Genomic DNA, 13654 nt, shown 5'->3' with positions numbered 1-13654 from the left:
TTTTTGTAGCTGAACGTATGCAGGAGTTAGAGGCGACCAAAGAAAGTTGAAGAATAAAGAATCCGATAACTATACTGTGAATGCCGCTGAATCAGCATTCACACAATGATAGCATTCCATGCCTGAAGCATGTGTTTCATGTGCTCTGCAAATTTCGGCGCAACAAATACCCAAAGTAAAGCTATTTCCAGCTGTCATAGTCAACTGTGGTAAGCTGGTGAGGGAAGCATTATCTGATTATATTTTCTAAATTGTAGCCTCAGAGTTAATAGTCAACGTTCCAAGCTACTTGGCATGAAATTGCGCTGTTGGTAAAGCTGAAGGTGCTCTGTTCTGCTAGAAAAAATGGGGGAAGGTGAGGAGGGGCGTTGATGTTCGCCCCTTAAACCCCTACATTACCCTCTGACAGTGTTGGGGAATAACGGAATACATGTACCGACGTTACGTATTCAGAATACAAATTATGAGTAACTGCATTCCGTTACAGTTACAATTTAAATAGTTGGTATTTAGAATACAGTTACATTGTTGAAATCAATGGATTACATGACGATACTTATCTGTTTCACGAGTTTATTCACTCTCGCAACTCCATGCATTTCCCAGAAGCCCCAATATGAAAACGAAAAAATTAGCTATTTGCGTGATCACTGATAGAGGTAGAGATGGAGCCGGAACCGGCACAACAGAGCCAGGGCAGGAATGCGTTTCTATCTTGGAAATTCAAACAGCATTTCACATTAAAGAAAGATAAGGGAGCATGAATATAACTGTGCAGTGCAACCTCTGCTTGCCAGCAACCAACTTCCTTTCAGCGTCCAAATTACTCCACCTCCAACCTGAAGAAGCATCTTAAAGTAAGTTTTTGTTTTTTTTAATTAGCCAAGGGTAGTCGTCTGCTGTAGTTTTACTGGTCATCTTGCTATTTTATAGTTGACGACTTTACATTCTCCTATGTGCTGATTTACTAGCCCCAGAGCCGTTGAAAGACTGACTAGCCCCCGTTTGACATGTTAGCTAACGTTAGCTAAAATTAGCTTGTGGTAGCTTAGACTGCGGTTAGATTTTTGTAGTAGGCTATGCAGTTCAGGACTACAAATCCAAAAATCTATCTGCTTGTTTAGGTACACATTCAGCCAGTTGGAACAGAAGAACACACCAGAATAGGCCTGTTTAGTAAGCTGTATGTGATGGCCGCATTCCTACTTATAAAATGCAATTCAGTGTGGAAGTAATCCAAGTATTCAGAATAGGTTACTCAGATTGAGTAACATAACGGAATACGTTACAAATTACATTTTTGGGCATGTATTCTGTATTCTGTAACGGAATACGTTTTGAAAGTATCCTTCCCAACACTGCCCTCTGAGGACAAAAGACTTACCGGCAAATCCAAGTGATGTTTTCACATCAACACTCTTACTCAGAAAGCGATATTACAAATTTCCTTTTAAACATTTATTTAAGTAAGTAAGTAAGTAAGTAAGTAAGTAAATAAACTTTATTTACTTTAATATTTTATTGATATATTACGCTATTTTTGTGAACCCAAGACTTTTGTAAACTCATTTCAAGCACCAAAACAATTGAGTGTAGGTTTGTTTTCACAAGAGATTTGAAAGTTTTTCAGCTTTCGGTCAAAATTATCTCTTCACACGTTGCTCTGGAACACATTTGTGTCTCACTAGACAGAAAGCTGAGTTTGTTCTGAACATTTTGATATGAAACACATGTGAATCACTTATATGCAAATACCCTTAAAAGGTGAATTTAAGAAGATATGTAAAAATGCCCTTAGACCTCAGAGGGCCTCTGAATTTATGTAGGCTCATGATGTCATGGAAACTAGATGCCAGGTGTGCGTAGGTTTATGCATAACCCCAGAAATGAATTACACCTGTCTGCTTAGACAAAAAGAAACATTTCCTTTACATATACATTTCTGCAACAGAGTCCTATTTCACTGTGCTGTGTCCACAGCCTCATGGTTATAGAATGACAACAGTTAGCTTGTCTAGTAATTTGATCCCCTGGTCTGTGGTACTTTAGCCGTTTAGAAATAATGAGGTTGTTCCTAATAACTTGTTGAGGTGGCTTACTTTGATACGAGTTTAGTGAATTAAAACGTTAAACTGGTTCGGCCTGCTTTAATATTTGCTACAGGTGGCGTTTATCATGTTGATCTATAATATTGTAAGTGCTCCTCCCATTTCTGAAGAATGTTTAGTGAGAAGGTTACAGATTTGGAGATTTTGTTTGTGTTGATTTTTTATTGTGGTTGAAATTTCAAACACACTCCATGCATCACTAACTATGATTAATGAACATTATGACATTGAATTTGGAGTATTTGATTAATCAACATGTATGTGGCTTTGCCATGACATAGCATCATGGTATGTGTTAACTCACCAGTCTTTTTTTCTATAACACACTATGTGCTTGTGGTTTAAATATGGTCTAAATCTAGTCTACATGTACATTACATGTATGGTAGTAGGTACAATAAGTAGTTCCTTTATTCCTAATTATTATAGGACTAGCCCATTAAATAGCATATTCTGGTTACGTTACACAGAATCTTTTTACCACTGCAACCCTGACAGATTCCTGCGCTTAGCCATTACAGCATGTCCCAACACTCCATAATAGAGTATTGTAGGTTCAGTTGTACATTTTGTGGCTTACAGTAGTGTGTATAAATTAACAAGTAGTAAAATCTTTATGGAGTTTTTGCAGTCTTTTAAACTTTTTGTATTTTTAGTGGGTGTGGGTGATGTTTCAGAGTATGTTTTTTGCTCTCCACTCCCCATCAATGCCTGATGCTTCCATATTTTCCCCCTTCTAAAGCAGCAGCAATGTTTGAGCAACACATCTATTAATTCACTGTTCATATGAATGCTAAAACATTCAAATAAAAAAACACAAATTGATTTGGCTTTTGTTTTTCTTTTGCATCGCTGCTGTAAAGGGTGAAAAGACAAATACTAAACACTACATTATATTTGCATTGTCAAGTTGTTACAGTCTGATGTACTTTGTCTCCCTCATGTGGTCTAAAGGACAAACAATCTTACATCATTATTCACAGTACAGTGTGGATCTGATGACAAAGAACTTCCAAATGCTACATACATGAAAATACCTTTTTTAAAGTAAATATAATGACAAGTGATAGTAGCGATAACACTGGTGTAATTAATTACTTTAATGATGGCTGCATTCCATTCAGGGGAGTCAGTTCCAGACCCCTGGTATTGGGTATGCTGGCCCACCACTAATGTTATTAATTACACCTGTGTATTCCCAGCTTTTCTCCACAAATGATCGGCAACCTCTCTGTCAATGGAGTTTGTTAATACATCTGTATTGAGGACTACTGTATACAGAGAATATTTGTGTCTTGGAGTCTTGAAAGACTTACTGGCAAATCCAAGCGATGTTTTCATAACACTCCTACTCAAAAAGCGATATTACTGTATACAGAGAATATTTGTGTCTTGGAGTCTTGAAAGAGTAATTTATAAAGGTACAACTGCAAGAGGACCCTAGGCTACAGCATATCTCTTCCTAACTCTGCAGTCCCTGTTTCGGAACACATAAGCTTCCCTAAAATGTGTTGAAAAAACATTTTACTGGCCTGGAGAAGTTAGGCAGAAACTAGTTATAAATTAAGCTGTAACAACTCAAATGAGGTCAACATCTATGCGAGGCCTGTAGGCGCGTACGGCCAGGGCGTATGGTTAAAAAAAATGTGATACCTGTACCGATACCAAGACGTGAATTCCGTGCCGGTTCATGAAGATACTTTTTTCCGATACCAATTTTTTAAAATCCATTTTAACAAAAAGATATTACAACATTACGGCACAAATCTTTACATTCATTTTTCAGGTCCTGCTCCGTGAGCCCTGCCTCTGTGTCTCCTCAGTTTTTAGGATATTAGTGACTATTCATTTTTTTTTTTTATTTATAAAGCGTATACTTGTATGCACAAAAAAACATGCTTTCATCACCAAGGTATATCCACATTTTCTAATCACCTATATAGGACAATTTAGCTATTTAAATACTTGAAGATATCTAAGGATACTAATAACACTGGCTCATTCCAAACAGGAAGTTTGAATGCTACAATTCATAATCTTGAAATTATGAGATGAAATGTTACAACCTTTATCCTGTAACAGGGAAATAACATAAGCTTATTTTGTGTGAACCTAATGGTGTTGCATGACTAGAAAGTATACAATGGATGGTTCGTAACTGTATGAGAGAGATGAGAGTTTATAATATTGATAATTCAACAGAAATGCAAAGGGAAGGGAAAATGGGTTCTGACCAAGTTTGATTTATGGCCAAAGGGAGCCAAGGACAGGGGTTAATTAAGGGGGTGTTTTGTTGACTTTCTGTGGCCTGGCAGTGGTGGCCTAAAGGTTAAAGAAGCACGCTTGGGACTGGGAGGTCGCTGGTACAATCCCCAGACCGGCCAGATAAAATCTGGATCATTGGTTTATGCAAAGTTTAATACTGAGTATTTGATTAGCAATGAGGTGGTGTATCTAATCCATAAAGTCAAAGCAAATTTTAGAGAAAAACAAAAAGGAGAATCCCATTTTGAATAGAATGGCAGACTGTTCCTTGTTGATAAGAGAAGAACAGTCCATTCCACTCCTCTGGTAAGTGATGAGAAACAGATATGGTGAGATTGGTTCCACTGGGTTGAAGTTTAGAGTCCTGGTCAAACACAGGTACTCTGAGGAATTCAAAAAGTTATTGTTAGTCAATCTTCATATTCACAATAATGAACTGGATGAAAGGGAAGACAGAAACCAAATGGATCAATATAGAAGATGAAATGGCTGTGATAACAATTAGAACATTAGCATTTATAAAAAAAAGAATCTTTCCAATGTTTACCAAATATTACAAAAAGCCCACCATTGCTCAAGGAAACTTTATTATCCCTGAGGGGCAATTTAAATCCAGGAGTTTCACACACCAGACAAGCAATGTAAAATTGAGATAGTAAAAACAACAAATGGAGCATAACATTAACATTAACAAGTCTATCAAAATATAAATTAAACATAAAACTACCTTACTTTGTTTAAAAGGCCAATAGCTGTTGGAATAAATTCATTCCTAAGCCCTGCAAGTAGGCCGATGGTATCTACAGCCGGATGGAAGCAACTTCTTTTCATTAAAAAAAGAGGATTGGTTGGTTCAGACAGGACTGATTGGTCCTTCTTAAGCACCCTAGCCTGATACAGTGCAGTCCGGTCATCCAGGGTCAGACCTTCAATTTTGCTGCATGCCTTAGGACTGCCTGCGTCAGCTGTCCAACAAAAACACAGGTCTTTCTATTCATTTTAGTCTATATCCACGACGTTCCACTTCCGTGATTGCTCCGGTACCGCCGGAAATTCCGCGGGATGTCACTCTTTTCGGCCGGATGTCCGTTACATTCCGCTTCTTTGTGTTGGCATTCTAAACTCTGGTGGATTTATCAGTCCCTCCAGGATTTCGCGGCCTTTCTTTTTAGATTGTTGCGGCCCAAAATGCCTGATTTTGCAGGAGCTTTTGTAACAAATTGCGATAAAAGTTGCGATGTCTTTTGTATGTTTGTTGCAATGAAGTTGCAAAAAAAGATGAGTTTTTTTTTTTGTATAGTTCTTTAAAAATAAAAAGGAAACTTGTTTTGGGGAGAAAAAAATTGTTCTGGGCTGAGTTTTCCTAGTAACGTTACCAAAAAGGCTCAGGATGCTGCAATTATTGGTATAATATGAAAATGGTTGGTGGATTTAAGACACAAAGTTATAATTTATTGAATGAATCAAATTTGAACATATCCGACAGTGGCTTGTTGATCTTTACATTGTTAGTTAATTTCCTATCCTGGCCTGGGACACATTCATACGGTTTGATAAGTACTTATTGGACTTTAACTTATCATTGCACTTAAAATAACGAGCGTAGCTGTCCTCAATATAGGTCATCCTGTACATCTCATCTCCGGTTTTTCCTGCATCCACGGTGTTTCTCTGTGTGTGCGTGCGTCAGTCGCAGGGGGAACTGAGCAGCCCCGCCCGCTGCAGAGAGCTGACAGGAAACAACAGCAGCTTTCAGCGACTTTAGAGTGAAAAAACGTTACAGCCTACATTGATGTTAAAATGTATACAGGTTGGCAGGACGGTCTGAATGTCTTTTGCTGTACGTTTTGTTGGTAAATGTGAGATGTTCGAGTCACACACGTCTTCATATCAGAAACAAGGAAATGAATTTGGCGACGTACGTGTGTTACGTCAACCCGTTCTCACTCCCGCTTGGTCATTGGCTCTCAGAGTCACATACTGACTTAAAGTCTGGCACGTGGGACTGCTGTGATTGGTTGAAGTCGCGGGAAACTCCGGTTATTGGTCAAAATTGTGTGTCTAAAAAAAACGCAGAGGGCTTGCAGCGAAAAGTTGAGACGACTCAACTTTTGGAGAAATGCAACCCCACGTCACGCTGCAGTGACCAATCATGTAACCGGGGATCAGACTTGTCAGTGTATTTTGAGGCGGTGTGAGAGTCCCGTACAGTAAACAAGAAACATCGCTGCCTCTACCGCTGCCACAAGAAAGTTTTAAAATGAGCAAGCACTGAACTGCCCGGGAGTTTGTCTCGCTAGTCTCTTTTCTTTCCCTCCCTCCTGTGAAATAACGCTGCTTTTAAGTGCGGTCGTCAATGTTGAAATCTATAAATGATCTGACGGAAAACAGTAATTGTGAAATATAAAGTCTACTTGTGCTTTGTTGGGGGGGATTTAAGAACACAATAGGACATCCCCCCCCCCCCCCCCAGTCGCACCACCCTACAGAAAATCACTGATCGCTTTTTTTTGGTGTGAATGCCCCGTTACACCCTGCAGCCGGTTCCTGTTTTTTAAAGAGATGGAGCCGGACTAACTGATAAAAGAAAAGGTTAAGATTGAGTTAATAAAACACAAGGAAAACATCTTCATAAAAGTGCTATCCACATTAAAAGCACAATGTTTTTGATTTAAAAAAAAAAAAAGCATCCTCTGGTGGGCTTTACTGCACACAGCATCCATAGAGTTCAAAGGTCATTTTATCATGAATAACATGAGATATTTATACTCTAATGCTGGTGCAGCATTAGAGTATAAATCATTGATCGGCTCAGGAGAGGAAACCAGGGGTCTACTTGTTATATCATTAGGCTTTTTACCTAAAATGCATACGTAGGAGATAGGGAAAGATCAACATAAATATCAAAATATCTGATCATGGCATGCAATTCGAACCGGAGGACAGTCCCATGACAATGAATACCACAATTGTAAGACATGTCAGGCAGGGCATGCCTTGGCGTTGGTATGCGCATCCGAGAGCCCTTCTCGTTTTGTCAAGTTTGTTGTCCCCTGTTTATGTTGATTGGTTTGGTTTTTTACGGTTGTTGTTGATTTGTTTATTTTTCCTTTTTTTCCCGATTTGTTTTTCTTTTTTGTTGTTGTTGTTGTTGTTGTTGTTGTTGGTTTTTATGTTTTTTCCTTCTTCATCCGTCATCTTAGCTTTCTTTGCTTTCTTCTGCTTTGGGCCGACCTCGGACGTTGAGGCACTGGTTGGCTGGCCTCTTTTGTTTTGGAGCGGTTCCTTTTTGGCTGCTTTGGGGACAGCGCTGGTGTTTGTGGCTGCAGGCTGCTCTTTGTCACGCTGCAAAATCTTTTTAGCCTTTAGACCCTTCCCGCCAGCCGCACAATTCTTATGGATGGTAGGTTTACCTTTCTAAAGAAAAAGACACATTAAAACAGTATCATTTTTAATGATCACTATGTTGAAAAGGGAATCTTTGAATGTCATTGTGTGTTGAACTTACGTCCACAGAGGCTTTGATTTTCAAAGCTGCAGAGAAAGATAATAGGGTGGGGAAAGGCCAATATTAGACAGTTGGTATAACCATTGCAACCCTTTATATTTACAATATAAATTACACTGTGACATCAATATACACACTACTGATCTGCGGTATTGACTTTCCTACACCAATTTTGCAGTATCAAAAATGACTACCCTGGTGTAGTAACTCATAGAAATCTCCTCAGTGGACTAGACAGTGGAGACATTTTGAAGTCTAATCTTTGGGATTTTCATGGTTTTGATGCATTTGACACGTCTGCAAGCTTGTCAAGCTGAGCAGCACTACATTGACAATCTGTCAGCAGTTTCTAAACTCTGCCTCGGTTGTCCGTCAACTGTGTGTGTGTGTGTGTGTGCGTGTGTGCCGTAAATGTGCTGCCGTAAATCGTTTTTAGCTGCCGTTTTTTGATAAAAACTATAATGTTTAGGCCTACATGGGTGGGTTTATACCCCTTCATTAATTAACAATAATTAAATGTAGGCCTACATGAAATGTGTGGATTTTTTTTTTTTTTTTACACTGACTGGATATGGCTTTTTCTGTAGTATCCGCACTTGGGTGAAAATAATCACACAGAAGGAATGTGTCCATTCTGTCCCATAACAAGTCAACTGGGGTGGATGAATGGGTCAGACTCAGGGCTTACATGATGCCTTCAGCACAACTCTTACTGGACTCGTCTCAATTGTCTGTAATTCTCATCGCGGTGATGTTATGGATAATAAATTTACGGTGATCATGTGGAGAAATCGCAGGAAGTTTGACCTGAACTGCTGAAGTACAAACTGGATTACTTTACCTGATCAAGACATGGATTATGTTTTATTTGCTTAACTGTAAGGAAAATTGTGTAAATGGATGAGGTAAACTGACGACAAGTGATGTCAAAGGCCCTGAACACCCACAGAGGTGTTTTCAGTAAATGTGGCTGATTCAGACTGATCTGTGATTGATTCTTTCTGAGTAGAGTCCCCTGTTAGTGTTGTTGCACCTGTTAGGGCGGAACATATGACAGCTTTATTATCCTTATTGGTAGAAAGAATTTGTGACCTATTAAGTAAGTTCCCATCAAAGCTCCCCTTCAACCTGAGCAGAGTCTAATCAGCCAGAATAACTGAAAACACGTGTGAGTGTTCAGAGGCTTTAATATGATTTACGATGACTGATTGCAGGATTCAAGGCAGCTAATTCGGGGTTAGTTTACGTTAGATGTGATGAACGTCACGTTAAGTGCGAGCCCTCGGCTGATTGTGTGCTCGTTTAGTGTTCCGTGTTGCTGTCAGGATGTAGTTACGTTACTGTTAGGTCGATTTGTCAGTAGATTGTAACGCAGCTGACTGGATTTTTCTTGAGATATTATGAAACGGGATTTAGGAGTAAAGACGAGCACTGGTCCTTGTTAACACGTAACATTAGCCTATGTTTACACTTGATTTAACATGAATGGACACAGCTTGCTCAAATTTTAGGGTATTATTAAGATTGTTATAATGTTAACGTTACTGAAACTTACCTTAGAGCTGAATTAGCGTAGTTAGCTAACAAAGCAATGTTTGCTAGTCTTAAAATATCTGTTTAACGTTAACGTTAGCTAACAAATCAATGCTGTTGAAAGCTAACGCTAGCACACAGCAATAACTTTGACTTAGCTATCTATCTAGAACTCTGGTCCGTTGGTAGCTAACAGTAGCTAAAGTTACGTAGCTAGCTAGCTAGTTCACTGACTATGTTGTTTAAGTGTATCTTTGTGGCAAAAATAAATAATCTAACGTCACTCTATACTGACGTGTGGGGAGTGATGCCAGCCTCCCTTGTCACTTTAGTCCTTTTTGGTTAAAGCAACAGGTGCAATACCGTTAAATAAGTTACAGCTCATGCCCATAGGTGACAATAGTAAACGGTACCCAGGTAAGATGGCAGACGGTTTCTTTTACGGTCTATGGTTATAATGTTACCATAAGTTATAACGTCATGTCACATGTCTATTGTTTATATCTATGTCCCCAACAATGTCACATCGTTTTCACGTCATTTACATTGTTTATTTAAAAATATCGACGAAACGTTAGCCGTTTTAAGGACTGTAGTAGGCTAGGAAGTGGTCCGTTTTACATTGACAGGCTGTTCGCTCGATACTTTTGAAATTACTCACACAGTGTCCTTGCTTCTTGGTTGCAGTTAATCTGTCTCAATATAGTCCGAGCCACTTGAAGAACTTTGCTCTCTGTGAAGAATGAAACCATGAGGTCTGTGATCTGCAACACATTTTTATCCTCCACATCACTGTAGCTCACGCGAGGCTTTCCATTGCGGTCTCGCAGGCGGTGACAAATCTCAGAAAACTTATCTTTACTCAGATCCTGCAGGACGTTCTTCAAAGCTTCTTTGTTTGTTTTGCGGGCCATTTTTCATATGTAGACGTCTTTCTTTTTTAGGGGGGGATGGTGAAAGTTAAAGGCTACCGTTCAGATTCGAATACGCGCCTGAAAAAAGGTGCTGCCTTATGATTCGCCCAACACCTACAGGGTTGCCTGGTCAGTATGACAAAACCATAGACTGTATATACAGTCTATGGACAAAACCAGCCTAACCGAAAAAACGCGGACCTGGCAACCCTGTACAGAGACAACGCAGACTCTAGAAAGTTCTACCCGTCTCGGTCTCAGTATTAATGTGTTATAAGAAATGGATACAGCTGCATTCAAGGCGGAGCCCTGTTACTTCCTACGAGAGCTCATAATGGAGCCAAAAACTACCCAGATGATCGGCACTGCTTGAAGCATTGTGCGGCAAATAGAGCAGGTGCACTAGAGACTTTTCCCCAGCAACTACCTGTTTAGCGCTCAACTAACTTCAATGGGGATTAAATGATTTAATCGTGTCGCTTCTTCTAGACTTTCCAAATGTTATCGGACCAAATTAATCAAATTCTGATAGTGAAACGAGACCTTTTGCGGGGATTGTGAAGCTCAAAAAAATGATCCACTGATTTCCAGTGGGGAAGTCTTTTGGGGACCAGAGGGCATCATGTGAGGAGCCGGGAGTTGCAATTCCACTGTTTGGCCACTTTATTCAATTTCCTTCAAAGCACGGGGGCCTGGCCTGGAATGCCAAGACAGTTAAATCAGAATAACAATGGACGTGATGGACAAATGGTTCTCTGCCAGGTATTTTTTGAAAGTGCCTGCACTTTTTCAAATAACAGCTTCTTAGATGGTTGTGTAGAAAACCATCTGGTGCGTGAGGGATGCAAAATTCGGTATTTGGTGAATACACACACTAAATTACTGTGAAAGTTGTTTCTACAGGTAAGGCCAGCTAATAAAGTTCCAGCATTAATTGTCATATGTAGAACTCTTTTGGGGATTGCATTTCTTTTTATACAAATACATTTCTCGAGACAACAAACATCTGCATTATTTGTGATTTAATTTTTTGTTTTTCCAAAGAGAAACAGAAGCCAAAAATGAAGAGACCCATAGGCAGATACTTTCCAACTTTGTATTTTGTAATCACAGATTAACATCAAAGATACTCTACTCACCATTATGGTATAAACTATTATTTTACCAAACCAACCCAAGACCTGTGTCTTGATTCCAGTTTTATTGGAAACTATACACAGGGCAAAAGGACAGAGTTACAACAGAAAGGTACAGTCAAAGCAGCCCCTGGCTTACCTTCCGTCTAATGTTAAACCCCTATGAAAATATTAACCGACAAACAAACCGCCATAGCCCACACCATTCAAAGTTGGGGTAAAATGTTTTAATTATTTAGTCATTGTTTCCCTGTTGCCCTGACTTTTACTAAATACCTATTCTGAACATTCCTATATCGTTACAATTATATGTTAGAATAATGTTTAGAAAGCTAAATGGAGGGAATTTTCGGCTTTGTTTTTCACAAAAGCACCTCCCTTTATTTTCCAGGAGCAGCACTGATTACCTTGTACCTCTTTCACACCAATGATCAGGGTTGGACCAGGTTTATCTGACATGTGTTCAACCCTCATTTTGGCAATTCAAACCAAGCCAGTCAACACGGGTTGATCCCTGGTCAAGGCAATTTCAGATAGCACCAATGGCACAACTAGGGAGCAATGCATAACAATTACCTTACATGTTGGAAATGGGCGGGGCAGTTTACATGTCATATTTAGTAAACGGCTAACGTTGTCGACTACTCCAGTCCAACTGTACACATGGATGTGTTATATTAACGGCTGTACACCATCAGAACTAGTGTTAATTGTAGCTACTTGAATTCGTCATTAGTGGGGTTTCCATCAACGTATTTCTATGTGCATTTTGAAGTATCGCATTAGAAAATGTTGATGGAAACGGCAAAATTAAAAAAAAACTTCCTCAAATTAGCAAAGTTAATGCGCAAAATGGGAAATGGAAACAGCTTTGCCGAATAAGTTGTGACGTAGCGAACATGAAACTCACATGAATATAGTCCCAGTATCCATCGGATGGGGGAAGGATCAGGAAATGAGTCCCATCCAGTGCGCCGTACACTTGTGGAACAAGGAGCGTAGTGGAGTTGCGGTGCGCTATAGCCTGTGCCTCAGCCACATCGGGTAAATTGACAAATTGGTTCAACAGCTTGAATCGTATGGCCCTGCACACCGAGTATACACAGCGGTGAACGGTTGTCTCTCTGACACCAAATGTCTCTGCCACAACCCTGTATTCTGCACAGGTGGCCAACTTGTACAATGCTACCTCTCTCCATTTAGCCAAAGAACTTAGCTTCTAAACTCTTTGATTTAGCAAGCCAGTTTGCAATCAACAACCATGCGTAACGTCAACTTGTGACGAAACTACCCTTTGCGTAGTCTAGTTTATTCGCTCTAAACCAGTTGATGGAAACGCTTCTAATTTGCATTTTCTTTTTTGCGACATTTTATAAGTTTGGTTAAAATTCGCTTAACAATTAGATGGAAAAATTACTATAGTACAGTAGGATCTCTGCAGCCAGCAGAGATTTGCACTGCGAGCTTGGGCGAGGGGAGAGAGAAATAAAGCATATTTTAGAATTGACAGCGATTACACTCTAAAGCATAAATAAATAACAATCAAACACTCAACAGATGATGTTGTGGAGCCAGATGCTCTTTTCTACTCCTCTGTATTTCCTTCATTGCAGGTGCAGCAGTAAACAAGGAAGTAGGCTACTCTAGTATCGATTTATGACCATTTTAAAAGAGAACATTTCTCCTTGTTTGATACAATTGAAAGTAAAGTTAGGCTTTGCCGTCGGCTTCCTGGCTCCTTTAAAAAAAGACAGAGAGAAAAAGAGAGTGATTCATGCGTGCCAGCAGCCGCGCTGAACTGCAGGCTGCAAACCTGTGTCTCAGGTGAGAGGTGAAGATGAGAGAATAAAATAAAACTGATTTTCATATGTTTATGTTCTCGCCGGAGGCTTTAAAGTGAGCACTGAATATGAGGACACAATTTGGTGTGGTATTTTGTTACCTTGTAGGGCTATAGTTTTTTTTAAATAATGATATTAGTGTGGTTGTACTATTCAGTAATTGGGAAAATAATTACTAAACATGAAAAAGAGTTGTGCTGAGATGGTGGATCGTGATCATGCCAGAAAAAAATCATATAATATCTTTGCCATATCGCCAGCCCCTATCTTCAAGTTCTTTATTACTTTGTTGTGTATTTAAATTTAAATGCAAATTGCTTCAAAATTTCTTTCACCCTGCTTTGCTTTT

The 13654-nt window shown here is 39.4% G+C and overlaps 1 protein-coding gene and 1 long non-coding RNA gene across 2 annotated transcripts; both read right to left on the bottom strand.

Moving 5' to 3' along the window:
* Positions 1–6690: 6690 nt before the first annotated feature.
* Positions 6691–10418, bottom strand: LOC116063357 (putative uncharacterized protein DDB_G0292292). Its single transcript, XM_031318319.2, has 3 exons — positions 10076–10418; positions 7882–7907; positions 6691–7790 (listed from the first exon to the last, which is right to left on the bottom strand). The coding sequence occupies exons 1-3, from the start codon at positions 10326–10328 to the stop codon at positions 7431–7433; spliced, it is 639 nt and encodes a 212-aa protein (XP_031174179.1). The 5' UTR covers positions 10329–10418; the 3' UTR covers positions 6691–7430.
* A 992-nt stretch (positions 10419–11410) lies between these two features.
* LOC118496273 lies at positions 11411–13652 on the bottom strand. The gene is made up of 2 exons (XR_004898819.1): positions 11865–13652; positions 11411–11796 (listed from the first exon to the last, which is right to left on the bottom strand). It is a non-coding gene; the product is annotated as an uncharacterized LOC118496273 (long non-coding RNA).
* Positions 13653–13654: the final 2 nt, after the last annotated feature.

The sequence above is a fragment of the Sander lucioperca genome, chromosome 11 (assembly GCF_008315115.2).
Source record: "Sander lucioperca isolate FBNREF2018 chromosome 11, SLUC_FBN_1.2, whole genome shotgun sequence".
NCBI classification, from domain to species: domain Eukaryota; kingdom Metazoa; phylum Chordata; class Actinopteri; order Perciformes; family Percidae; genus Sander; species Sander lucioperca.
The sequence above is the reverse complement of the archived record's forward strand: the minus strand, read 5'-3'. Positions and strand labels throughout refer to the sequence as shown.

Coding starts and splice junctions, on each gene's coding strand:
- LOC116063357 (XM_031318319.2), bottom strand. CDS start 10,328: ATGGCCCGCAAAACAAACAAAGAAGCTTTGAAGAACGTCCTGCAGGAT. Junction 7,908..10,075: donor CCAAGAAGCAAGGACACTGT/GTGAGTAATTTC, acceptor CTTTCTCTGCAG/CTTTGAAAATCAAAGCCTCT. Junction 7,791..7,881: donor AAATCAAAGCCTCTGTGGAC/GTAAGTTCAACA, acceptor CTTTTTCTTTAG/AAAGGTAAACCTACCATCCA.